We start from the raw sequence: 27,993 nt of genomic DNA on the forward strand, positions 1-27,993 counted from the left end.
TAATGCATTATACAAGGTCCTAGTTACCCTCTTCATGAGCTTGGGGTTGCAATGACGTCTTATACTCCATTTATTCCTTACAAGATTATTTCACCTTATCTACCGTGTAGTTTAAGTTCATTCAGTCAGTCTTGGAGTTGGCTTTCAAAAGTAAGGAATTTCTGCGTTTCTATTCTCCCCTCCGCTTATGCTTTACTTTTTTCGGGGTTTGATTTTCTACATGATTTGCTTCACCTGATATACTTGAAAAAGATGCTTGCCTTTTCCACTATCTTGGTGCTGCACCACCAGAGTTTGGAAGGCAGATGTCTCCCCAGGACAAATGAGTTGAACTAAAGGAGGTAATGATGCTCAAAAACACAGCTCTAAACATGCTGGGTATGCACACAGCATACAGAATCTATTGCTATAAACTGCATGGTAAATTATACAATGCATTTCTAGACAGTGCACAAACTATGTGGTCAGAATACTGCAGAGAAAGCAATAACAACAAAAAAGCCACCCTTCTACAGCATAATATATATAATACCCCAAAAGAGGAAAACTGGTGTACTTAAATCACGTTCAACTTCCTGCAGTCTCTCGCATTTTTATATTTTAATATGCTTGAGCAGCAAGGCAGCACCAAAGAACTAGGTCATCATCATCTCTCCCCCTCTTCTTCCGCACTCCATCCCCTCCCATTGAGAGACAGATACCTGCCCTCTCCTTTATTTTAGTGTGAGTGGAAACTTCTATTGTGCTCACAACTGAGCCTGTCTAAGGTGTTCAGTCCATGTTTGACAACACTTAACTTAACTGACATAACTTTTAGTAATTGCCACAGACTTAATGGCGATTTTTTTTTAAAAATATGGTTTTACATTACAAGTTCTGTGGATGCAGCTCATTATGTTTTGTTATAATTCAGCTTATTTGCTTATTTTGAAGCTTAATGATGCCTTGCTTTGAGCCAAAAAAGTATTTTACCTCGTTTTGTTCACACTTTCAAATCCTGTTAAGATGCCTCTTTTGCAAAACACTTTACCCATACCTTTTTAAACTCAGTGTGAGCCATCCTGGGTTAGTGCCAGGTTAATTGTAAATGTGCTGTTATGTAAACTGAAAGACCTGTACTGACCACTAGGTGGCATCTCCAACATAAAGCTGAGAGGAATTTAAGAAAACAAGTGATTATGTTGGCTTCATCTGATGAACTGGAAACAACATAAGCCACATTGCTTTAGTATACTGTAGATTGGATGGAGGACTTAAGGACTAACTGTTGTTGGAACAGACAGCTTTAGCCACCTTTGAATTTATTTATTTTTTGTGTCAGCCTAATGGTCGGAAAAATTATGAGGCAAAAAATGATATTATTTATGAGAGTAATCTGGCAATTTGAGTTGTTTCCATATTCTAGATTCCTTTTCTTCCCAACTCATTTCACTCACTCTGCTGGTGAATGCAGACTGTAACACTGCAGTGGAATTAGTGATTATCGATTTGTTGTTTCACCTCCTGTGTGTTCTTCCTTCTAGGTGTTTTGGGATGCTGCTGAGTCCAGGACAGAAAGTCTGCAATAGCGACATGCATCTACTAGACATGGTGAGCGGAACACACCCTAGCCTTATCAAATAACATAGCAGCCTTTTGTTTTTGTTTTTTTTTTGTTAAGACTGATTTAGCATATCTAAAGTTAACAGAACTGCAGCTTAATTATATATACTCCCACCTATAATTGGCACAAGTATTGTACTTTATCCTTGTTTATCTCTGTTTTCCTTTCCCACTTTATATATGGAAACTGATTTTGTGTACTTGTTCAACATGTTCCCTCTGTATTTATATTCTAAATCTTCCACAGACCTAGAAGTATTGCAGTTTTCTTAAAAAAAAAAACAACAAGATTTTTTCAGTAGATAAGCAGTACATTAACACCTACACAGGAGTCGATGGGAAAGAGCTCAGATGGGAAGGCCTATGTCATCACAGGAACATGGAACCCCAACCTGGCAGCCTTTCAGCCGCTGAATGAAGACACACCTAAAGGTGAGGCCAGTTATTGTCCCCCAAACTGTTAACAGTCACACAAGTTCCAGTTTTATCTATAGTCAAAATAATGTTGAAAAAAAGTCTGCATCTGCATACCAAGGCAGGCTCCTAACTTGATAGATTTGATACTTAAAAATGTTGCATAAAGACATGTTGGTAAAAGGTTTTGATGCTGAGTTAAACATTAGTTCCATACTAATTCTCTTAACCTGACACATCAGATGGTTAGCTACACAGAACCATGTAGGAAGGCATAGCTAGAGACTGAAAAGTGTGGGCAGGGAATTGACTTGGCAGGTAATTTGAAGAACCAGTCTGATCAGCAGTAGGAAAACGCTAACACCAGCAGAGGTAGTTGGTAAATAAATTCTTACCAAAATCAGTCAGGAATTACATATTTTTCATTGAAAAAAGCCTTCAGTACTGTTCTTTACTCTTCTTTCAATGAAATAAACTCTGATATTACTGACACTAACAACATATGTGTTTACCTCATAATGAGAGTCGAGTGTAGCTGTAAGTAGTTCCTCGAAGGAAGCAAACCACGATAGATTTGCAAGATCAGATGATGACATGATCTTGCGAGTCCAGCTGCTTTGCGAGTTAATAATTCTAGTGCACACAGCGGCAATTTGTTCCCTGCCAATAAAATGTTGTTGTTTTTTGAGTAAGTACATATTTTGGCTCCATTTATGATGTGTGTTAATCAGAACCCACCAGCCAGTACCTGGTTACTGGTTGTTCACACACATATAATTATGTCCATACATTATTGTCACATATGTGATGTGGGACTGCACAAGGCTCAAGGTCACGTCTTGAAATTCTGCAGCGCTTGCACTTGAGGTTGACTGTGATAATTGCCTTCATCGATTCTCCATCATAACATACACTCATACCTGGCCCTGCGACCCATTGTTTGCCAAAGCTCTGCAAGTTTTCATGCATTGCAACATGAACAAATCATGTCAGCCAACAAAGCTGTGTTCCAAGTTTGTGAGATACAGAATTAAAAGCAGTGTTTTAATGAAATGATATTTATGCAGTTTATTTTGCAGTCCTGTTCTTGTGTTCTTGCAGTTATGCAGGTCTCATAGTCTTTGTTCCTCTTATTGGCTCTCTTTTTATTTTCATGATGATGCTTGTTATAACACAGTTGATAACACGGGCCATGATGGAAACAACCACAGGGCTTACAGGGTTTCAGGATGGCCCCTTTTTGTGTCCTTTTGTGCTCACTGTATGCACTATTAGATGAAAAACATTGTGGATATTTAATGTACATTATTATTCATTAGACAAAGAGGGAACCTTTACTCATTTTGTCATAATTTGATGACTGTTAACATCTAGAATGCACAATAAATAAAGTATGCATGAATAAAACATAAAACATCCACAAAATATCAAAAACAAACAGAAAGGGTACTATTTTTATTGCTGCTTGAAATGTATGTGTGTGTTCAAAAATCTGAGTGTCCTTGTATAACCTTATTGGAGTTGAGGAGTTGAGACCAGTGTTGTCTTTTTGAATAGGAAACATTTACATGTGTTCAGATCGAAGCCCAAGTACTCCATCCAGGCTTCAGGCTGAGAGCTTGCCACACCAAATCCTTTACAGCTAACAAATTGGACTACTTGGCAACTTGCTGACCTGAAGGCTCTGAGAGTTTGACTTGAAGGTGGATGGCAGAGCTGTCAAAGCTGTCTACCTTGTGGGAGGCAGTATAGAGTTTGACTAGCTAGCTAGCACACACACACACACACACGCACACACACACACACACACACACACACACACACACACACACACACACACATACACACACACACCACACTTTCACGTGAATCCGTCCACATCCTTACTGGCAGACACAAGTCAGAAGTGATCAGAAGGAGTTGATACATTGTCAAATTACACTTACTGTTGAATTAGTAACAAAAGAAAAATGTCAGTTCATGCCAGTACTTGAAAGTAGCTTGTTCTAGTGTATTAACATGCATTTTGTTGTGATGTTGGTGGTGACTTTCAAAGCAGAAGTTATGAAACAGTTGACGTCCCTCTGGGTTCACTGCTCAGGGTCAAAATTCTTGTTGAGCAGTTTCTCGCTGAGCAATTTATTTTGTTAATGGATCAATGATTAAATCATTCAAGCTCTGGGGATAAAAACTGGCAGCAAAAACATATTGATTTTCTAAATAGTCTTTTTTTCACTGCTGTCCAAAATGACCTTGGTTAATCTTCCTTTTTGCAATCTGTCCACAAGTTTATCTACCATTCCCAAACTTTTTTTTTTACTGGTTGTAAGGAACTGGTGGTTGGAGTTACGTCTTAATATGACTTGTAGCCACTGTAAACACATTTAATCAACCCTTGGGGAGCCTGAAGCGTCATCTCTCTTTTCTCGGTAAAGAGAAATGTATCTCAGCATCAGTGTTAAACTTCACACAAGTCCTATTTTCCCCCAAATGGTTATTTTTAACCAGGAGAAAACAGGACATTTTCATAATTTCAAACTATATTAAGATGCTTTTTGTTCATCTCGACTTTATAATTGGACTGTCCCATGAAGCACTAAGTGATTGTTTGGTTTGAGGCTCACAAAGGTTGTTGTTTTTTTGTGTTAAACAAAAACCTCCTCTGTACTATAACATAAATGTATAGACTTTAGTTGTGAAGTCCCTATCCACCAGGGGGTGTGGCATCCCCACAGGATGCATGCTCTACCTCCCAGTAGAAACACATACGATGAATAGCAAAGATCTCTTCAGCCTACTTTATATCAATTTGAATTTTCTAAATTAATTAATTAATTTAATTAAAGTTAGATTATAATATTAACTTTTAATAGAAGGAAGGTTTTTTTTTGTCATTTTCTACCAGAGAGGTTAGTGCAGACTTTCTAATGTGTCTGTAAGACCTTCGGAGAGTTCTCAGTAAGAATGCCTTTGGCTAGTGGACAGTTCTTAGCCTGGTTATACTTTGAATACAGTAAAAGCTGCAGAGCCTCTAGATCTATTTATCATGTTTATCAATCACTGTAAACGGACCTTAAATGGTATAGACATTAAATAAATCGGCTTTACTGACTAAAATATCTTTGAATTATTTTGATTGAAAGGGGTCTTGCATAATAGTACCTCCACAATAACCTTGCTTGTGTTCTTGTTCTGCTTCTTTCTCTCTGGTTTGCTCCAGATAAGCAGGTCTACGTGACAGTGGCTGTGGACCTGGTGGTCACTGAGGTGCTTGAGCCGGTTCGCTTCCTGCTGGAAACTCTGGTCAGGGTATATCCATCAAATGAACGTTTCTGGTACTTCAGCCGCAAGACCTTCAGTGAGACCTTTTACCTCAAACTCAGACAGGTATCTCCACTGCAATAGAACCTGCACCCATTTTCATACTTTACATATACTTACATGTGTGGTTTAAATCTCTCTCTCTCTTAACTACAGTCTGACTGCTTGGTTGACTAACTATGAATTAAATAAGAGATTTGTAGGCTTATGGTTTATAATTTGTACATTTTCTGATTGTCAGTTGCTGGATCAGGACAGTGGTAGAATATTTTCCCTCAATTGGTATTGCCTATTTGATTGATAGTGTGGCACCTCACACAATAAGGATGTGATATCAATGTGTGACTAACAGGCCATACAGAATGCAGTACAGAAACTGATGTCCACTTAATAGAAACCGTAAGGATTCCTGGATCAGTAACATTGTTGAGAACAGGCCAGTTGGCCCCAAGTTATTACTTCTAGGTATCTTATGTGTTAGTTGTTAAGTTAGGCAGAATCTATGTAGTTTGCTAATATATGATTTGTTTCTAGACAATTTCTAATTGATTGGTTTTAAGAAAAAAATAGGATTTATACTGTAAGATTTTATCGACTAATGATTTTACCAACTCATGTTTTTACCATCCTGTTTATACAATGGCTTTATAAACTGATTGCACCTGTCATGTAAAGAGCAAGTACTCAGTTTGCTATATTAGTCAAAAAGACTGAACACTTTTGTTGTTTTAGCAACATCCAATTGATTCTCAACCATTTTTCTGGATAACCTCTCCAGAAAGCTTCCAATAGCACTATGTTTATACTAAAATCACCATAAAAAAATTGCATGTTCTGTGATGTTGGATATTAAAGCCCCATCTGTATTTGGTTGGTTTACTTAATGATGTAATTTTCAAAGCATTCTCACCCATTTTCCTTATTCAAAAATAAGAACTCTGAATAAATCAGTCCAAAATGGTCTGAATATAAACTGCAATAACATGAATGAATACATAGATAAATTAAGTTTAGGAGTCTGAGTAGAGACCTCTGGCTTAGAAAACTGTCCATAATGCTTGTTCAGGGTGAGGCTACTCGAGTCAAAACAAGTTTACTGATATGGTATTAGAGCGAAAAACAGCATCTTCCCAACTCAGCCCAAGCTCTGCATGAAGACTTGGGAAATGTGAAGCCAGCAGCTTACAGGATGTGTGGAGTGGAGGAGGAGGTCAGAGCAGGCAGCTTGGAGGCAGGGTGGTGTGTCACTGGCCAGTCAAATGCTGCACCCAAGAGAGCTGAAACACTTGGTCATTGCAGGATATGTGCTGAAAGATTCAAATGTCTCATCAGCTTAATTATATTTCTCTCTTTCCATCTGTGTTTCGCTTACTTTTCCCTAATCTGTTAGTCTGCCTGTTTCTCTTTGGCAAGCCGGTGCATTGATGTTCAATATAGTATACCCTCCCTCCCCAACAGCACAAAATCTGTGACAAATCTCTTTGTACTTTAAAATTTAGAATGTAAATTGTATGTCTTTGCACTGGTCAACATTTCACCTGTCTGTGTGCTAAACAGTTATCAGATTTATTTGCCTTGTGAGCTGTGGTTTGCCTTGTGGCAGCCGAACAATGCTATACCAACCGCAACAAGTGAACTGTATGTTCTACTGTTAATGTGTAACGACAGACATCACCCTACAATGTTCACCTCTTTTGAGTTTCCTTATAGCGTGTCTGATTAAAAAGTGCAGGGAGAGAGTGAAGAAAGCACATTCACTTACCACCCGCCAACACAAGGACATCCAGCCTGAACAGTTGCTGCAGGTGCTCAAAAAAATACAGCTAAGCTGTAAGCCTCCTCTCCCCTGTTAAAAAGCAGATCTCCTTTAGTTGGCCGTGGGGAGCTGGCAAAGCAGTGGAGCGTGGGGAAGCTTTGGATTGTAGGGAGCTAATAAGAGGCTCTGTCTCATTATTGGCATGTGGGTAATTAACAGCGGCGGTCTGACTCGTCCGCCTGATTGCCTCTCTAGTTATCTCCTCAGTAAATGGAAGAGTGTTGGGCTGCTGCTGTGGTTAAGAGCTAATTAAAAGATAATATTGTGTGGAGGTTTTTGTGGATGATGGCAATCAGAGGTGATACACACACATATAAAATATCTAGCGCTATTGTCTTATGTAGGCAAAAACTGTCATCAAGTCAGCTACAGAACAAGGGTGTACTAGCTTCTCTGAATGTTTCCTGTTTCTACTTAACTGGGAAATGTGTTTGGTGTCTGCTTTACTGTGGTAACAGCACTGCCAGGGCTGTGTCAAGTCCAAGCTGGTTTCAAGATGGAGTCCTGTTAGGTTCAATTCCAGACCAGATATAGACAGGTTGAGACTAATTCAAGACGTGGACTTTACATTGATTGTGTAATTTTACATATATTTTTATAGATGGAAAAAGAGTATCCACTTCCTTTCACTGTGCAAAAAATATCCCAAGTATGAGCACTGCCATCTTGCATTTTTGATGTCATTTGGAGCCAGAATCTGTGCCAAAGTGATCAGGCAATGCAGGCACAGTATCAAGCTCCCGCCCATACACCTGCCAATTCAATCACGACGGTTCCCCCTTTTAAAGTGTCATACAACTAATTAAACTTGTCAGAACAAAACACTTGAACTTTAAAGCTAATTTAAATTATAGAAACAATTGTTAGGAACATTTTTAATTTGATATGTAGTTTTTAGTTTGGACCATGTCTCAGTACGTAACATGGAATGGAAGGTGTTTTTGAATGCATGTTGTATGCTTTTAGAATGAGAAACAAAAAGCTTTAACTAGCATTCAGAAGTTGATGGAACAAATAAGAGAGAGATACCTGCAGTTTTTGAGAGAAATATAACCATTGTTTAAAATGCCAATGATTGAGAATTGCATTATTAGAGATAAACAGTTAACTCTAAATGCAATCCCATTATTTAGTGAATAATAACATTCAGTTGTTCTTTCTTTGTGTATCAACAAACAATGTTACGTAACCTTTTTTTTCCCTCCTTTGCTTTTCTTGTTATAAACCCACAGTAGATGATGCTTTGTTTGTACAGGGGGCATTCTATGGCCCACATATCTGTCCCAATTTTCTCAATGTTCAAAATTCATTTGTTACCTAAGCCTCCTCAAAAATGTCTTGAGGAAATGGCCAGGTTTCATATTCTCTCTTAAGTTTGTGCTCTTATCACTGACTTGAGTTAGTCATTAGATGCCATGCAAGTGGGCAGATCAATGGAGTGCATTGATCCATTCTACAAGGTGGTGGAGAGAGGAGAAAGCATTACAGTAATTGAATAGACCTGAAATGAACATCAACAGCTTATGGCACCCAAGGTCAAATTGGCCAGTGTATTTGCTCTCTTGTGCTTTTCTTTACTCCATTATGATGGAATTAAGGAGCAGTGAAAATTGTATAAAAAAAGTTTTACTCACTGGACCTCCAAACAAACTGTGATCATCTATATAGTCTATTATTTTAGCTAATTTTCCTAAAGTATTCACAAAGGTTTTTTTTATCTTCACTTGGGTTATCCAAAACATTTAATTGTTTTTTTTTTCTTAATTCGTTTAAGTGTATGGTGCAACATTTCAAAATGTATATTATAACTGGAAAGGAGCCATGGTAAGAAGATTCAAGATTCAAGATTCAAGAAGATCCCGAGGGAAATTGTCTTGCAAGAGTAGTAAAACAAAGTGAGAAAGGAATACAAAAGTAATACATAATGGTAAAGTAATAAATAAACTAGTTACTAAGTACACAGAATGCAATCCAACCGTGAGCAGCATAAAACTGAAAAGAAAGTACACAATAAGATTGAATAAAGTGACAAGTGGTATAAAGTGAAAAAATAGTAAATTTAGCAGCAGCATGAAATAGCAGCAATTTACTAAGTCCAGTGCAGGAGATTTACAAGGTCAAAGAAAATCAAAGAAATCAGATAGCAAAGATAAACCGACATATTCTGCGATGTACGTCAACAACATTTTGCTACAAAAGTATGATTGCCTATTGTTTTTACATTTTCCGACTCTTACCACACCTAATCTCATTTCACTCTGGGTAGACACCAAACAGCCTCAGTGAGCTCGTTAGCTACCAGTGGCTGTCCATGGTTTTACATGGCTTGTCTCATTCACCCCTTTGACTTCTGCTAGGTTGACGGCTTGATATGGGGTGGCCTGCAAACTCTTTGCATCCTGCCTCAGTTTGTTGTCATTGGTGTTATCTGATGGGACAATGAGCTCTGACCTGACAGGCTAGTCAGACAGTTAGTCAATGTCAGGTTTCAGGATGGCCAAGCTGATTGTCTTGTTGAGAATGACCCTAGTGGGTGGTGTGCTGCAGGGCATTTACAACTACTGTCTTTTAGTGGTTGTCAAATAGTCAAATATTTGATTGATGACAGGAGATTTATCATAATACAATCAATTATTGGCAAAAAAGATTTTGCGATTGGCCCCGTGAGGCTGATTACAGATGAGCTGCAATCTGATTCAGCTAAACTCCCAGCATATTTGTCTGAGCTGCTGATTGACTTTAGTAACCATGCAACTGCTTTCTTGCAATGAGAGCAGGTGTCTGTCCTTCCCTAAATATATTAAATTCTGTTCATTAAACATGGCATGACATGAAAAAACTATTGTTTAGATAAATATATTTTCATCAATAACTATTTCCACTTCTGTTGTTGGAAGCCATTTAAAAGCTTTGAACAGCCTACTATGATGCTTTATGATGTCGCTTATTAATGCTTGACTCTAAGATGAACAATAAGTCCACAACACAACATAGTGTCGAGGAGTGGGTATAAAGATGATGTCTGTGTTTTTTCAAGGTGTTTCCCCAGGTGTCCCCCTGTTTATCTAAACCTGCTGACGGTTTATAATCATATGGATGCTGTTATAATGTGTAGCGATTGAGATCCTGACCGACCAAACACCCTGGAAAGTTATGTTTTTCGCTCTAAATTATATAGTTAAATGATTTCCATCAGCAAACTGGATGCTGTCTGACCTTGCCACTCACGGGGACGGTGGCTGTTTTCTTGGGCAAAGTTCACTGAAGTCTTGGTCGCCAGGGCTGACTGTCGCTGTGTTTTTTTTTTCCAAAACAAACACTCGGTGAGTTAAAGTTTTTTGCCAGTGACAGACGCAGTTTTGTGGGCAGAAATGTGACAAAGAGTCGGTAGGACAGGCGAGAGGATGGACGCTTCTCCACGTATCTGCGGTATTTTTTGCCTCATATAAGTCGCCAAAGACAATTACAGATACTACATTACTTTTGTTTGGTCCTGCTTTGTGGGACATTTCTCTTTATTTAGTTGAGTGAGGGACCTGTGTAATTATCACTCATCACGCCCTTGATATGCGCAGCTGGCTTATCCATTCACACTGGATTGGTTTGCCAATACTACGCCTCTGATGCGATTTCCAGAGGCATATCAGTGCCAGAAATTTCACCCCTCGCTGCCTCCAAGATGTTCACATAGCGGTGGAGGCGGGGAATGGGAGCAGGATCTATGCATCCAAACGGCAGTGTGAATGAGACTTCTGTGTGAAAGGGGCTTATGACTCTGACTACGTCACCACGTGGCATTAGAGAATAACCAATGTTCTTAAAGCAGCAAACTAACACCTTTGAACTAGATGATCTTCCTCCTCCTACTGCTTTCCTGTGATAGAAAGGATCAACCATCTGCATATGTAACACCATTTAAAGCATACTCATACAGTTTCATTGAGCCTTGTGAGCCCCTGTGGAATCTGATAATCAAGTTGTGGGCTGCTCACATGCAGTGTATATAATTAAAGAGAATAACTTTACAGAAAATAAATCACAATTAATTAGTTGGTCAAAAGAGGATTTTTGAAATATTTTATTCTGACAACAATAACCAAACAAACCTGGGCCACTTTATTTTGGAAACCTGCTGATTAATTTGTAAATGATCCAGTGAAGTTGGCCACTTTTGTGTTAAGATTTGGATCACACATAGTACGTCCTAATTAAAACAGCACATAATATGAATGTCTATGATGAGACAAGAGTTTAAACAGTCATATTTCCTGTTATGATCCATCCAGTTAACTCTATATCTATATCTATATCTATATCTATATATATCTATATCTATATCTATATCTATATCTATATCTATCTATATATATATATATATATATATATATATATATATATATATATATATATATATATATATATATATATGTATATGTATATATGTATGTATATATGTATGTATATGTATGTATAATAACAAATGTATGTATATATATGTATGTATATATGTATGTATATGTATGTATAATAACAAATGTATGTATATGTATGTGTATGTGTTTGTGTGTAGCAGGCACCAGACAGGGTGGGTCAGAGCGATGCTGTGTATGAGGTGGTGAGTCTTCAGAGGGAGGCAGAAAGAAGCAGTGAAGAGAAAGGACGACTGGCCTCGCCCAATGAGGAAGAGGAGGTTGATGAAGGTATGGATGATTCTGTCTTCTTTCATTCATGCTCACTCTCTCCCCGGTTGCTTGGTTTCAACCCCTACAAATATACTAACCACATCACACTACATAATCACCAATCATGCACATTCCTTTAATCTTTGAAAAACTAGGTGGGCTTTCTCTTTGTCTTTCAAAGATGCCAGAATTCAACATCAGAATGCCTCTCCGTCTACGTATACTCACATGCACGTGAGCTACAACCAAGGATAATTGTTTTTAATCTCCCTTGATTGAAAAATGTGGTCTACAAATTCCTCACTCTGTTTAATATCAGAGAGAAACGAAAAACTTCTGTGAACTGTGTACGAAAATGAAATAATTGCTTTACATCACATGTGTCAAACTGATCCAGTAAAGGGCCGCTGTGGCTGCAGGTTTTCATTCCAACCAAGCAAGAACACATCTGATTTGGATCAGCCAACCAATCAGCCAACCAAGTAAGAACACACCTGATTTGGATCAGGTGTGTTCTTGCTTGGTTGGAATGAAAACCTGCAGCCACAGCGGCCCTTTACTGGATCAGTTTGACACCACTGCTTTACATCAAATTAAATCAATTTTATGTATATTGCCCAAAATCAAAATCGCATTGCCTCAATGGGCCTTACAATCTGTAGAGTGAATGACATCCTCTGTCCTTTGACCCTCGATTCCTTTTAACAGCAGAAAAACTTGTCGGAGCAGCATTTACTTTACATCATATCGCCAGCATTCTTTTTCTCTGGGTGGCATGAATGCCTCATCTGAGTGAGATCATATGTCCAGATAATCAGACTGAAATAGAGGTTTACCATCATACACAGGCTGTTTTATTTTGCAGCAAGGCTCACATGTACTATTCATTGGCTGACATGAATCAACAGTGAAGTTTGATTTTGTTTACACACATAAACATTGGCAGGGATGCATGAAAGTGTTTGTGTGTGTGTTTGATCATGTGTTTATATGGGTTGTGTGTAAGTGAGTGTGGCAAGGAATGGGATAACTGTAATGTTGATGGATCGTGGGGAATGGGTTTGAGAGTGTTTGTTTGCACATGTATGAGAGAGGGCATGTATTCTGTGTTTTACAGCAGATTATGTGTGTGTGTGCGCATATGTGTGTGCATGTTACACTGTGAAAAGCAATGATTGCTGGCAGAATCTCGAGGGTTTTGATAGCTATTTGTGTGATTATGTATGCTTGTGTTTGTGTTTGTGCAAGTGTGAGGGGTTTTGTGTGGAGCCTGGCCCAGTCCTGTTAGGGCTTGTTGGCTTGTAGCTGTACAGCACTGTCTAATCAAGCTACTATACTCTCACTTTTTTAGGTGAAACAAACCACTTTTTTAAGTGTGGCATCCCAGCCCTAAATGGCTGTTTGATTTCACTTTTTATTGACCAGCATATCATTGGTGATATGTTGTGGTTTCTTTCTTGTGACAAATGTACTTATTGTAGATTGCTTTGGACAAAAGCATCTGCTAAATGCCCTATGTGTAAATGTAAATGTAAATGCATCAATGCAAATAGACCATTAGGCATCAGCCACCATCAATCAGAATAGAGTCACTTATGAAATCATGTTGCTTATGATATGAATTTCCTCTTAAGTGTTTTGATTTTGAGACTGAATCCCATTACATTTATAATGACCAGTTTAGTTGACAAGCGAAAGCGGAGTGGATATTTTCCTGTCAATAATGGCAGCTATGCCAGCTGGATGGAGGCAAAACAGCAGTAACATTAAAAGCACCAACACTAGCTGTTAGACTCCAGTGATTCCCAAACATGACCCAGTTTCAGCCAGCTAATATAAACAGGTCTGGCATTTCCACCTGACCGTTGGCTTGGTTGTGCAGGTGTTGCATATTAGTCCTGTACACAGTTCAGACTGCACACTTCATGATGTGAGTCTGGATAAGGGTTCACATATCTGTGTTCCTGCAGCTGTTAGCGTATGATGTATTAATAGGATACAAAATCCTGCAGTTCAGTAGTAGAACAAAAAAAGTAGACCAATGGATAGATAAACCAATTACCTGCAACATTTTCACGATTATTAGTATCAATGTTTTATCTGTCAAATTGCCAGTGGAATAACTAATTGAAAGATGACACATTACAATTGGTAGCCTGCAAACACTGAACAATCTAAATCTGCAAAGTAACTATAACATATTAAAATATACACTTATATTTTGACACAAAGATTTTTCAAACTCTTTACTGCAGTTTAATAGCCTTGATTTCTAGTAATCGGCATTGGTGTCAACCCTGAAAAAGCCTTTTTGATCAACCCCTAAAAAAATGAAGCAAAAAAAAAAATAAAAAAAAAATTCCTTTTTCTGATGCTTCTTTCTTTTATTTGTCACTATAAGCATACCTCTACTTTTTTACCTTGAAGCAATAAAAGGTATTAACAGTGTGGGAAGCAAGAGATGTCTCTTCATTGTCTAGCTGCTGACTTACCCAGTGTCATGAGTCAGCCGCCAAGGCCGTAGCTGACAGCTTTCAACTGGCACTGTGGGAGCCATTCAGAGGGCTTTTTTGTGAACACCCCTCTACTCCCCCAGAGCTTAAAATTGGAGGCTCTCAGGGCAGTGGAGCTAGAGGTCAGCCTCATTGTGTACAGAAATGAATACACTCCCAGTGTAGATACCACCGCTGTGAGCACACACACATTTAATTCATGTGGATGTTTTTTTTTCTTCTTCTTGGAAGCTGCAATGTGGAAAATAGGCCTGAAGCTGAAGTTTTTTGTCAGCTTTTCATTTCGAAACATGCTTTGTGAGTGTTGCTTATTGATTCTTTAAATGTTCCCTTTTCACATGGACTCACACAGACTTTGATGATATATATATTCATAGACTTCTTCTTTGTTGATAACTGGAATCATTTATTATCTACATAATACAAGAAAAGCTTGACTGAAGCAAATCAATAAAATGGAAAATAAAAGTGAAATATTTAAACAAATGCTAAAGGAACATCTTTATGGTACTAGTAGGGAATTTCTTCTCAAATCCAAATCCACTAGTGGCTTCAACATCAGAGAGATCCTGTGTGAAAGTAATCCCACAGTGAATGCACATCCCCCTTCAGATTAAAAGGTAATAGTAATGGCTCCCGTCTTCACAGTTTCTTTCATCACCTGGTAAGTTGGCAGTGGCATTGGACTCACGCTTCCTCGCCACGTGGCCAATCTGAGGACAGAGGCAGCAGCTTTGTGCTGGGTCTGAACCGTTTGAAAGGGCTCATCAAGCATTTATAAAGACCTGAAAAGCTCCCGCTGAGGCTGTAGGGATGTGTAGGAGCCACAGTGCACTGAACATAGTGGCTGCATGTTTTCTCGAGGAAAATGTCTCAATTCATTATTTAATATCAAGGCCTTAGTGGAGGCTTCAGTGGGAGTGAATGATGCCTTTTAACACTTTGGAGAACGGTTGCGGTTTGATTCAGATGTCAGTGAAACTCAATACCACACACTGACAAGCACATTGCCACCCTTGTGGGTTTATTTTTTTAATATTTATGTCAGTCATGAAATGTAGGCCTTTGACTTGATGAATTTAGCTGTTTTTTAAAATTGTGGTGACACCTATTGTAGTTTTTACATCTAGGCCAATAGCATGTCATGACAATGATTTAATCAAGCAAGCCTTTGTTTTCTTTAAAAGACCAATTTGTTGTCAGATATTTCATCTAGGCCATTGGACGGAAAGAAAAAAGCCAAGCCAAATGCGCTGTTTTTCATTATTCTTTTGCATGCCACCAGTTTTTGGTAGAAACACTGCTATTCAAGCTATACAAGTCCTTATCAGCAGTGTGTAACAGTCTCAACATTAATAAACTGTAGACAGACTTTGCCCAATGATTATATTTGAATAATGTCTTGGCAAATAAAAAAGTGTTTTCATAGAGTTTTAGAGGCACCAATTTGTTTTATATTTAGAGGCCAGAATTAAAAGAAAAAGTGATTTACATTCATTTATGTTTTAGAGTTTGAGAAGAATACATATTATGAACAAACCCTGGACCTAAAAGAGACTGCCTGTGCAATTATGTGTCTGTGTGTTTCACTTTAACCATCCAAATTTGTTTGGATGTGTGATACATTTCTACACCAGTTTCTGCGTGAAGAATACTGGACTACACATGTTGTAAGTATACGTGTTGGATATATTGTGTGGACTGTGTATGTGTGTGGGCATTCTCTGTGTGGGGATCAGTTATCTCTCCAGCAGCAGAGCGGGCCAGACAGTCAATTAGTGCTTCTGCATCTAAACATGAGTGGTTCAGTGTGCTGATTGCCTCTTGTCTACCTCACCAACCACCAGACAGGAGAACTGCAATAATGGGAAGCGTAGGCACTGCACAGACACTCCTTCCTCCCTTAGAGCGTGTGGCATCAATATTAACAGGTTTTTAAATTTGCAATATAAATACACACACATACTGTATATATACAGTATAGTGGGAGACCTCAGCAGTCAGCAGAATAAGTGACACATCTTGGAACAAGTGATAAAACATGTCCTGTTGTTTTTCACTTTACACTTAAACTATGTGCAACACTACAACACAAAGATAGCACACACAACACAGTTTTATACTGTGTTAAAGGTTTATCGGCAATGATCCATTTATGCTGTAAATGTCAATATCTGGGTGTGTTTGTGCTTGCTGCAGATAGCGACAGTGAAATCTCCAGTGGCACAGGAGACGTTTCTAAAGACTGTCCTGAGAAAATCCTGGAGTCCTGGGGAGCAATCCTCAACAGATGGTAAGGATTCAAAATATAAGTGTAAGAATGTGAGTGATTAAAATGCGGAATAAATTAGACGGTTCAAGACCTTTGGAAGCTTGACAGAAAGGAGGGAGGAGAATACATGATACAGAGAAGCAGATAAATATTGAGTTATAGTAGTCAACACAGATGGATGGCTTTATATTAGTTTAAAAGTCAAAAACGACATTTTGCAGGGGAATAAGTCAATTTGTTGTATAGGGTAAAATCTTGTAAATGATAATAAAAAAATGAAGTAAATCATCAAATGAAATTATTGGAGAAACACGGATGCACTAAGCATATTTATGTAAAATTAAAGAAACTACCGAAATTTGAAGAGAAACAGCTTCAAGAGATACCTTGTGAATGAATCTAACAAAGCATAGATAACAGATTATAACATAAAATGGGGCATGAACTAGAATAAATAAACCCTTCATTATACCAATCATTTATGCAGTATGGTCAAAGATATATTTCAGCTCTCTGTCTTCACTGTGACATGACACATTAATACTGAAAGGTAAACAGTGCCTACCCTGCCTCACACATTCATCATCAATGCAGTTCGATGTTTTATCATCCCATTTTGTGTGGGGAACAGTTCCCTTCAGACACAGCCATTAGTTAATCTACCACAACACTTACTGTCATTATTATAATGCTTTTACAACAAATGTACAGTTTAAAGATTAAGAGATGTCTCTGGCTTTTCATTTGATTTCAAAGCCTGTTTTCTTGCTGTTGCATCAGCATGATGAAGTGAAGTAGTTAATCTGGAAATTGCCTTCATATGGCCTCAGTAAACGCATTATGATGCGACTTCAAGCATCATTAAAAAAGAGCTGACTGTGTTTTCAAAAGCAAGATATTTTCTCATGTAAAACTGAGAACTGTAACAGCATGGCAGCACTGCAGTTAATACCCTCCTCCAATATGCTGCAGTATTGTATTTGGTACTGTAGTTACTATAACATGAATATATAGAAATCTACATTTGATTGACTGCACAAATATCACTGTCACACACAAAGGACATGATGATAAAAAAGAACAGTTATCAAAACTGTCCAGTTGCGCTTCAATTTAATGTTTAAAGTGGCTGTATTGGATTGAGTGAGATTATACATGGATTAATGGATTCCCTCTGTGTGTGTGTGTATCAGGCATGGGAACCTGTCCACTCGTCCAAAGGGTTTGCCCTCATTGGTTCGCAGCGGCATTCCTGAGCCACTCAGAGCTGAAGTCTGGCAGCTATTGGCCGGTTGCCACGACAACCACGACCTGCTTGAGCACTACCGCATCCTCATCACCAAGGTAAGGCACCATGGAGGGACAACTGCTTATGAGGGGTTGCATTTACTGTATGCATCTCTCATGTGGAAGCACATGAGCTGGTTCAAAACACTTCTGCTCACTGCTTACAGTTACTTCATACTTAATGCAAAAAAATCATACTCTGATGTTCAGGCTGATACAACAACAGACTGTGATTGGTCTCCACATGCCTTGGGATAAACTCAGTCCAGGGTTAGTTTGGCTTATCAGTTTGTTTGTGTGCTCTGTTGTCTCTTCTTTTGCTTTTATATAAAACTCCTTTTAAAGTTCAGATAAAGTATCTACCTATTTAGATGGTATTTTGCTTATCATTCTGTTAGTTTTACTTGTTTTTGGAGATATTAAACTTTACTGCACATTCACAACGTTGAAAGGATTTAATCTTTCTTGTGTGGGAAACTACACCCCACAGCAGTTAAAAATCCATGGTTTCCATTTATGGCACAGCAACCAGATGAGAGTGAATGATTTGATATTCTGTCAATATGATGACGAAAGATCTGTAAATGTTTCACTGTTGCTACAGCTGTTCACCTGAACTGTGTCTCCTGTCCGAGAACGCTCACATTTAGCTGTGATATTGAAATGTCCCTTTGACCTTATGGGATACCAAGAATTGGAAGAGAATTTTTCAGTTGTCCTTGAAGATTTTAGTGTCCTGGACAAATAGGAAAAATTCAGGCCCAGTATTTGTTTTATGCTCAATACCAACCCGTGATGTTCGTATATTTGTATGATGTTATGTCTTCCAAAATGGTAGCACAAACATCCAATTGTCTTGATCTAAAGAAGCTCAACTGATGGAAAATTTGTCATATAAAGACACTTATTTATGAGTTGCACAATATAAGTATATCATATAGATTTATGTAGTTTTTTTCCATTTGGAACCACTTTATAGAAGAACAACACCATTAGTTACACGTAAGGAAGCATGATTGTTGCAAAGATGACAATCCATCATTGTGTTATCCAGTAAATATCTATTATTTTGCTTAATGTATTGATATTTTGATGATTTCATAAATACATAATTAATGCCTTAGTTTCATACAATTTGTATTGATCTTAATAGAGTTGTTTCAACTAAATCTGGCATTGCTCTGCCAATTTTCTAGAACTATTCTTCATAGCAAAACAGAATATTCCAAATGTAATCAAGAAGTCAGCCAAGCTCTGTGAGCCATGATTGGATTTCTATTGAGAGATTTTTGAACCAGTAAGTAAAGAGACAAAGCCCCACTGGACTCACTGGTCCAGACAGCAGTAGCAGGAGTAGGAGGTGATATAAACAGGCAAAGCAGACAGATCCACACTTTTATGGATAATACAATAGTCTTTCTCTTTGCCGCTCAGAAGCGGGTAAAACTACCTGCTTCGATCAATAAGCAGAGAGAGAGTGAGGGAGGGAGATGGAAGAAGAAAAATGGAGAGAGGGAGGAATGTGGACCCATAAATATGAGGGTGTAGTCACAGAGGGGAGGATTGGTGAAAAGGAATGTGTGCAAACATCAAGAGAGCTGGCAGATATCTGTTTTTCGTGAGTCCAATATATTTAATTGTCCTTTGCATAATGTGTACATTTCTTTCTTTGTCTTTTTCAATCTTTAGTTTTATCACCGTCTTCATCTGGTATTGGAGCAGTATTTCTTGTGCGCTTTATGTTCCTACCTTGCTTTCTGTACCTGTCTTAGCCATGTTATTCTATGCCCCCCCCTCTCATTACATAACACCAAGCTTTCTGTAGTTCAGCTCATTTATTCTCATTCCACTGGCTGGGCCATGCCCACATCCTCTGTCTTGCTGGAGTAGTGATGGTATTGATAGGCGGGTGGCCGGGCTATTAATAGCTGCACCAAATGAATAGAACTGGGGGAAGATGGAGGAGGGAGGGAAAGGAGGAAGGGAGGCGAATGACAGCATCAGCGAGGGCGATGTGGAGCTTATTAATTCCTGTTGTCTAGGCTCAGTAACGACGTTAATGCTGATTGAATTTTAAGTAATTGGACTGTCGCCCTTATGGAAGGGGTATCAGTGTTGTAAATCAGCACTTGGTATCACCAGGGGTTCCAGATGGACATTATGTTTGTGACCCCACAGCTGGTTGGCGTTGAACCATTTGTGGTTTCTAGTCCTTAACCCTATATCACGAAAATAGATTTTGTTTTGTAATTGTGCTTGGTGACTGAACTGAATTAGGTTAAAATTAGCTTCAGCATACAGGTCCTATAACCTCAAAGGTGAATTTGTTAATTTATTTTTTTATTTTTATTTGTATTTGCATAAAAACAAATAATGATATATTTTAAGCACTCAAATGTGATCTGATAATTTGTATTTTATTGTTTGGAAATTAGGCTTTTGTGCAGATATACACACAGACCAAGCCATCTATTTTATTTTGGTCCCTGTCTGATTTAAATAGACTGCTCCTGCCATTTGTATTAATTTAGCACCCAACTCATTGGTACCCATTGAATTTAGAGTCCAGTAGATGGATGTTTGGGGAATTTGTGACATCTAGAGGGCTCAGATGCCCAGTAACCTCTGGGTTAGACCAACTTACTGAGCATTTAGTGGCATGTGGCCCATGGCTGTGTAGTTGATATCAGAGATAGCAAGTGTCTTGTTCAGTGTTGTACCGCTCTCATTTACAGTCATCACACAGAGTCACAAATACACACTCTGTCACACACACCATGCCCTTAGGGCATCTGAGACATTCACAAATAACTCCTTTCTTGGCTTGGGCAGCACTGTGTTTGGGGTCTGGGCTGGGGGGTTGCTAGTGACATTTGAACAACCTTTTCGTCTCCCCAGAGCCCGACAAGCCCAAGGTGTGTTGCCCGCTTGAACCCACATCTTTATAAAGCCTAGCCAGCAATTTTCAGGCCTGCCTTTCCAAAGACCAATCTCACCAGCAGTGCAGCTAGTATATTAACAGAGGTCAGCATCTCTCCAAAGGTACAACAGCTGTAACTAGAAGCTTGAAACAGTGTGCTAACCACAGCAAGCCATACGAAGGTCTTCCAAAGGAATTGATGTTTTTCTCTCACAATTTTCTTTTTAGTGATTTTGTATAATATCTCATGATTACCTGTCTAATATCCCATTCCCCTCCCTGGCTAAAAGAATGTGTGTGAGCAGAGAAAGAGATTGTGTACTAGAGAAAGCAAGTTCTGGAGAGCTTGTAGTTGTGAATGCTGGCTGGTGAAAAGCTGACACCAAATTTGCATTACTGGCTGTAAATAGTTGAATAATACCAATAATGTATGAATGATGTTGAATCGGAGCCTATGCGTCAGTCGGTTAGCACTCCTGTCATTGCTAAGCCCACCAAGCCAAAAATATTAGTCTGAGTCTTTCCAGAAGCGCATGGTTACCATCAACACAACTTTTCCTGCAAGCTGAATTATTATGTGGTAGAGAGGTAGAGGTAACACTGTGGGAATGGGAGTGAGTTGAAGACAAGATTTTTCTTTTTAATTTTGTGTGAACTGATACTGATAAAGAATTACTCAGACATTCAAAATACATTATTAACCAGTATATGTTCTATAACTACTTATTCTAATTCTTTTGGAACACATTTGACAAAAATGTTTCAAAAAGCATGTTTCTAGTTAAATCCTTGCTGTTATTAATTATGATTTAATATCAACGGTATTGTGTCATTACTGACTTTTGTTTGGGTACTGTGGCTGTGCCACGGCCCAAACCCCTTGATCTTATTGGTTACATGGTGAACCACTAAGCATGATAAACATATGGATAAATGAATGTTTTTCTTGCAGAAGTAAGTGTAAGGTTTTAAAATGTTATCTTATTCTAGCTCTAGTATTGTATCATTTAACATTTATTTTCTGAATTTTACTGAAATTACCACACATTTCTGAAACCAGCTCAGTTTCATTTGTGTAATAAAATCTACCATCAAAGTAGTGCAGGGCTACCAGGTGCTTTACATTTTGATGCTGAATCATGTTCAAGCCAGGCGCTGGCTTAGTGATGACATTTAACGTCGATGTACAATCAAAAGTAGTATCAGCCATGCAGCCAGGCTGGAATAATACACTACACCCACGCCTGATAACCCACATACAGATACATGGAGTACAATGTACATAAGATAGGCTGCCATGGTAACTGCAAGGGTCTTTGGACTTCTCTCTGCTTGAAGTTGTCTCCATGACAATTCTGTGTCTCCTTTCGCCTTTGTCTCTTAACTTCTGCTTCGGTTCATTAAGTGCTTCATATTTGCATAATTGGAACCTGGGTAGGTGGCCAGCTTCTTATTAACAAACACCTTTGCAGTTTCACCTGCAAGTTTTTCAGCCTTCTGGCAACCACTCTAATTACCACTGTACAGTATGTGTACATCTACATGTAGTTTGGATTTCAAATAGTCAGCTCATCTGGCGAGTTTTCTGTGGTTGAATGTAGGAAGTTCTTAACATTAAACTGTATGGACAAAAGATTGCGTGTTTCTCTATCTGGGAAAGAAAAGAAAATATTCATAAAAATAAAAAACAGAGCACATAAAGACGAGGTGGGTGCAAAAATTATTTTACAAGCCTTCCATGTAGCTGAAAGACATGCAATGTGAAGCTAAACACCAACTTGTTTTTCTTAGGTCTTCAAACACTGACATTTTAGAGAAAGACAAGGTTTTCACCCCTAGCTGATACAGTATGCATGTATGCAGAGATCCACATTATGCACATACATAAACATAATACAACTGGCTTAGTTATGTGCCCTGTCGCTAGTTTGAGTTCTCCCATCATTCATGGATGAAGAAAATTCCCTTGAGGGTCTAAAGTCTTGTCAGTCACAGCCTCTCACACAAAGACATGCACACACTCACTCTCCACTATCCCTTCCTGCTCCATAGTATCTGTAGGGAGCAGCTGCACTGCACGGCCACAAGACAGCCAAGCCACACCACTTCCATTCTCCCCCCCTTACAATATAGGTCTATTCACAGCAAGCCTCCCATCCCAGCTCTGTGGGTGCGTCTCCATAATGCAGCCCTTCAGTTCCCATTCACATATCCACAGCAGAAACCCAGTTGGCACCACAAAAGGACACACTGCCTTTCTTCCACAGACTCAGGGAAATCAATATCTGGAAAAGGATAAACTTGACCTGTCTCCTCCCCCAATAATTGTGATTGTAGATCAATAATTGCTATGTAATGCCAAAGTTGTGAAATAATTTAAGTGTTTCTTATCAATGTAATTGTACTACCATACAGTAGTGAGTGTTAATGTGTGTGTGTCCATGATTTGTGTATTAGCATAACCTCCTAACCATGCTGACACTGATATGACAGCTTGGATTAAGGAGATCCAGCCTGCAGCATCTTCTCCGGTCACAACACTTCCACATCTCAGTCCGCATACCAACTGTAGCCTCACAACTAGAGTGCTGCTCTGCTTCTGCCACTTCTTCCTCACTGAAGAGTAGCACCAGCATTTATCTTCCAACTCATTCAGTTGACTCTAGCATGACATGAAGAAAGGGTATATAAGTAATGTATTTTTACTTGCAATTTCAAAACTACAGTAGCCTGGAAGAAAATGTTTTTTCTGTATAATCAACAAGCACATAAACATACAGTAGGGACATATAGATAATATATTCAGCATTCTGTGGAAATTGAGTTTCTCCCTTTGAAATAAATAAATACGAATAAAAAGAAATGGCTGTGTTGAAAATGCAAAATGCAACCATGACCTACATTGTCCACAAAGGCATTTATTGAGGACATTTTTTGTCTTTCTTTGCCAAAATCATTTTCCAGCAAAAAATGTATTGTTTACATTCAGACTATATGGATGACAGAAGACATGGACATTACATCCTGACCTACATGGTGCAAGGACAATAGGTGCTGCTGAATAATGAATATGAATATCTCGACCTGAGCGGTCAGACAGGTCAGACCGCCATTTGGTGTGAGATTAAATGAATATGATGGATGTTGATTTCCGTAGGCAGCCTGTCTTTGACTTTTAGCGCTTCTTTATCAGCAGCTGCAGCAATCCCAGCACACACAGTATGCAAGCTGACATTGTGCTGGAGGTGAATATGATAGCGATCTCTTTTCTGTTAAGTGTTTTGAATATAAATTGTTGTCATGTGAACTGTGACAATAATAGCTGTTACTGTGCATTCTGCAAGCAATCCCCTATCTTTATAGTTGACATAATCCCCCTCTTACTGTTTCTGTTATATTAACCAATAAAAGAAAATAACCTCACAATCATTACTTCTTCAAACAATTATCAAAAGTAGCTAAATATTTATAGCTAGACTAAGATTAACTTGCGGTGTGAGAGGTGCCTGCAAATTTTGAACATACAGTGATGGTATGTCCAGTTAAGTGTGCACAGTTAGGGCTGGCTCTCAGGCCAAAAATAATATCAGAATCTGTTTGATTGCAAACCACCATCACAATCATGATCATAATATATTTCATTTTCTTTTTTGGCTTTCAAATGCCCTGTAGACCATAGCTGCCTATGAAGTACTACAGTTAAGTCAAACAAACAAGAAGAACATTGCTTTAGAGAAAGTCTTTCTTGCCACAAGCTCCCCATTCACCACGTTGCTAGCTATGACTCATATTGCACAGTTTACAATACATCACCCAAGAAAGAAACACTTGAAGTAATCCATCCAGTCAGCATACCCGTCTAGTTGGCTTCTACACTCAATTGATCTGCCTGTCAAGGTTATGTGCAGGTTGAAAACAGAAGTAAAAGGTCATACAATAACACAATCTCGATTTACCTCAAAAGATCACTACTCCTACACTTACTATACTTTTGTTTTCCATGCTACTCTGTGACGCTTTATACCCTAGGATACCAAGTAGCCAAGAGAAGCAGTCTGTCTGTCAACAGTCTGGCTTTCACTGGTTTGACTGCTTTATTTGCCACAGTATCCACATGGGAGCCAGGATTTCATTTTTGGCAAATAGCATTTATCTATGATATGTTCATTCCCAATGCAGTTATGACAGGCAAGGGGAAAAAAAGTGAGTACTAGTGTTGTCAGTGTTTAGGTTCTTCTTCAGTGAACCCAGACAAAGCTTGGCCCAGTGTTGATAAATATAAATACTGGCTTCTGCCTGCTAAGCTGGTTTAGTGTTGGTCCGTTGATGGTGTTCGCTGAGTGTTTGTATCCATGCAATGAACCATCTCTAATCTGCCCCACTAACCACCTATCCCTCCATAGCCTAACTGCCTGCCTTTGGACAAGAGGGTTGTCATTGATCAGAGCTACTGATTCAGCTACATTTACATTTTGCCCTTCAGGCAAATTAAATAGCATGAAATTCCTCGATAACCAACCTAACAAACAATTATTTGTTAACCAATCAGCCACATTAATCCAAAGAACAATAAAACAGTAACCCCTTTAAACTACTGTCACACAATTTGATAAGTCTCTGATCTGATGATACTGGAGAGACTTCTGTATACTGCAGCAGAGAATGTCTTTTCCAACCTACCATTTATTGCCTGCTTCTCTGTGAGATTGATCATTATCTGATTTATGGATTTACCAGATTAATCAAAGGGTCATGTAAACAGCATAATGTTATATGTTTTATCAGATCAAAGCCATTATTGGATCATGAAAAATCCGATAAACACACTTAGTTTTTTGCCCAAAGTTGTGTTTTTATTTGATCATGTATACTGTTAATCTGGTCACTTTTGTTCTTTTACATCTGCACATTTGTAAAACTGTTAAAGAAACAGGATGTTGGTCAAAGGTGAGTGGATGCCTTTTCTGTTCATATGCAAAACAGTTTTAGGATATGTTCTCGGAAAGAAATCAAACAAATTGACTGAAACCATGTAAACCCATTTTTTCCATTATTTAATTACTAAAGTGATGTAAACATGTCAAATCGGATTATTGTGGTCATGTAAAGGTGCTCAGTGCTGACCGTCACTTGGTCAACACTGGTTCTGTTTTAACCTTTCTGCAGAAATCAGGGCTGCACTGTGAATTTGTTTAAATAACCTTGGTAAAGCCTTGTATTGACATTTTCTTTTTATCTATGAATGTGAAGTTTGTCATTTGTTTTCTTTGTATCGAGTGATTTTATTGATTAAGCAGTATTTCATGTTTGCTCTAGAAAGATGCTGCAAATATGAACTTCACTCACTTAATTATTTGTTCACATTGCCCCGGTAAAATGTCCTGGTAAAAAGGATTGTGAACCCCCTACCACTTTACTTTTGATACTGTAAGTTTCTTTGGATAAGCACATCAGCTAAACACTATTTAATGTAAATGTAAGCTCCCCACTTATGCTAACGCATTGCTGTTGCGAGTGGAATCAGCAGGAGCCTAGGGGTGGAGGAGGGTGGGATGCTGGGAAGCAGTGAAAGGTGAATCAGCCTCCACCTTTGTTTCCAAGTGGCCCCGCTGGCTTTGTTTTGGAGCAGAATGAATTATTAACAGCGGCCTTCTGGTTGTATTTTTCATCAGTGTCCACCTCTAAAGGTAAAGAGCACTGTGCTGAGAGATCTCCATTGACTGGCTCCTTCCTTCACTTTGCCTCTTTTATTTTTAGTTCCTCTCTTTCTGACCTCTCTCTATTTTTCCATCACACTGACTCTCTGGAATAACCAAATGAACCAACACAAATATATTTGGTCTCTATGACAATTTAAGCCTGTCTTTGCTGTAGTAGACTTAATTGTACTCCAGTTCATAATCACATTGTATGAAACACATTGTGACCCGTAACCACATACCACAAAAGTATGTTGTGCTGCACTTGAGTGGATTATTGTCAATTTTTGGCCTTGTAAACTTTATTTTACAGACCTCAAAGGGCATCAGTTTCCATTGGCATATAAAGTTACATCATTGCTTTGCTGCTTTTATCTTGTAAAAGTAATGATCCAGCTGTAACAACTGATAAGTACTGTCCTTAAAAACATTTTATGTGGTCCTTAATGTACTTTTTTGCTAACTCACATTATGGTGACATAACACATGTTGTGTTGTGTTGTACACTCCTTAGCAAGACCGTGAATTGCTCCCTCAACTCTTGGTTATTTGAATGGAGTTTAGTGTAGCATCCATGTGCCGAGATGGGTTAATCTTAATAATTCCCATAAATTGAACTGGCCTACCTTTCTAATAATGAACATTCTAAACAGGATCGTGACATACAAGTGAGGTTAAATTGACCTACTTTCTCATTCTCTTGGCTCATAGTTAAAGGTCATGTAATAAGCGCAAAGGCCATCAAAATGGAGACAGTGGCTCTGCTTTCTCACCACTGTAGTTACTTTAAAATAACATCATGTTGGATAGCCTAACAAAAAGCTGACTAAATTGTTGGAATGACGGAAGAAGAGAGTGGTGTTAGACATTTCCTGGAGATTGAATAAGGTAGTTGTATAGTCAGGATATAATGCCTCAGACCAATGGGCGAGGTCATTTTCTATTTATTTTAGAATTATTTTTAAACATTGGACATCTTGAATGATGTTTTCATTTAAGACAAATGCCCTGCTGTGCTGCATACCAAGCAGAGTGCTCCAGATGCCCCCCTCTTATTGATATGATTTAATTGTTATATTGTTATTGACAAGTCAGAAGACCAATAAACACTCTATATAGTACTCTATATACTGAATATTGGTGAAACAAACATTCATCTAAAGTTCCGTGAACTGCAGATACAGATGATAAAGAACATTGTCTGTGAAATAATGACAAAAAATACACCAACTAGGAACTCTTTCGAGTCAGATTCCAGCAGACAATGCCTCCATATTTAAAGTCAATACATCTGTGTAAGGAATTTTCATGGCTTGAAATGAATTGGCTGAATGCCACTTTTTCTGTGTTAGTTTAGACACATTTAAATAGGTTAATAGTATAATGTTCTCATCTGTCCATCAGTTTATAGCATATTTTGAAGGCTGACAAGGTGTCTATATTTTTCCATCAAGGATTGCAGAGTGC

General features: G+C 38.4%; 1 protein-coding gene across 2 annotated transcripts in view; it reads left to right on the forward strand.

The window, feature by feature from the left end:
• Nucleotides 1-27,993, forward strand: part of rabgap1l (RAB GTPase activating protein 1-like) — a 116,437-nt gene that overhangs the window by 10,612 nt on the left and 77,832 nt on the right. The window contains exons 8-13 of one of the 2 annotated variants that reach the window (XM_037113838.1): nucleotides 1,524-1,590; nucleotides 1,932-2,034; nucleotides 5,237-5,403; nucleotides 11,724-11,853; nucleotides 16,548-16,641; nucleotides 17,814-17,964. In XM_037113838.1, coding sequence (XP_036969733.1) covers nucleotides 1,524-1,590; nucleotides 1,932-2,034; nucleotides 5,237-5,403; nucleotides 11,724-11,853; nucleotides 16,548-16,641; nucleotides 17,814-17,964 — 712 coding nt within the window. The remainder of the gene's footprint in view (nucleotides 1-1,523; nucleotides 1,591-1,931; nucleotides 2,035-5,236; nucleotides 5,404-11,723; nucleotides 11,854-16,547; nucleotides 16,642-17,813; nucleotides 17,965-27,993) is intronic. The other variant, XM_037113839.1, reaches the window with a different exon arrangement.

This window comes from Acanthopagrus latus, chromosome 11, assembly GCF_904848185.1.
Source record: "Acanthopagrus latus isolate v.2019 chromosome 11, fAcaLat1.1, whole genome shotgun sequence".
Lineage (NCBI taxonomy): Eukaryota > Metazoa > Chordata > Actinopteri > Spariformes > Sparidae > Acanthopagrus > Acanthopagrus latus.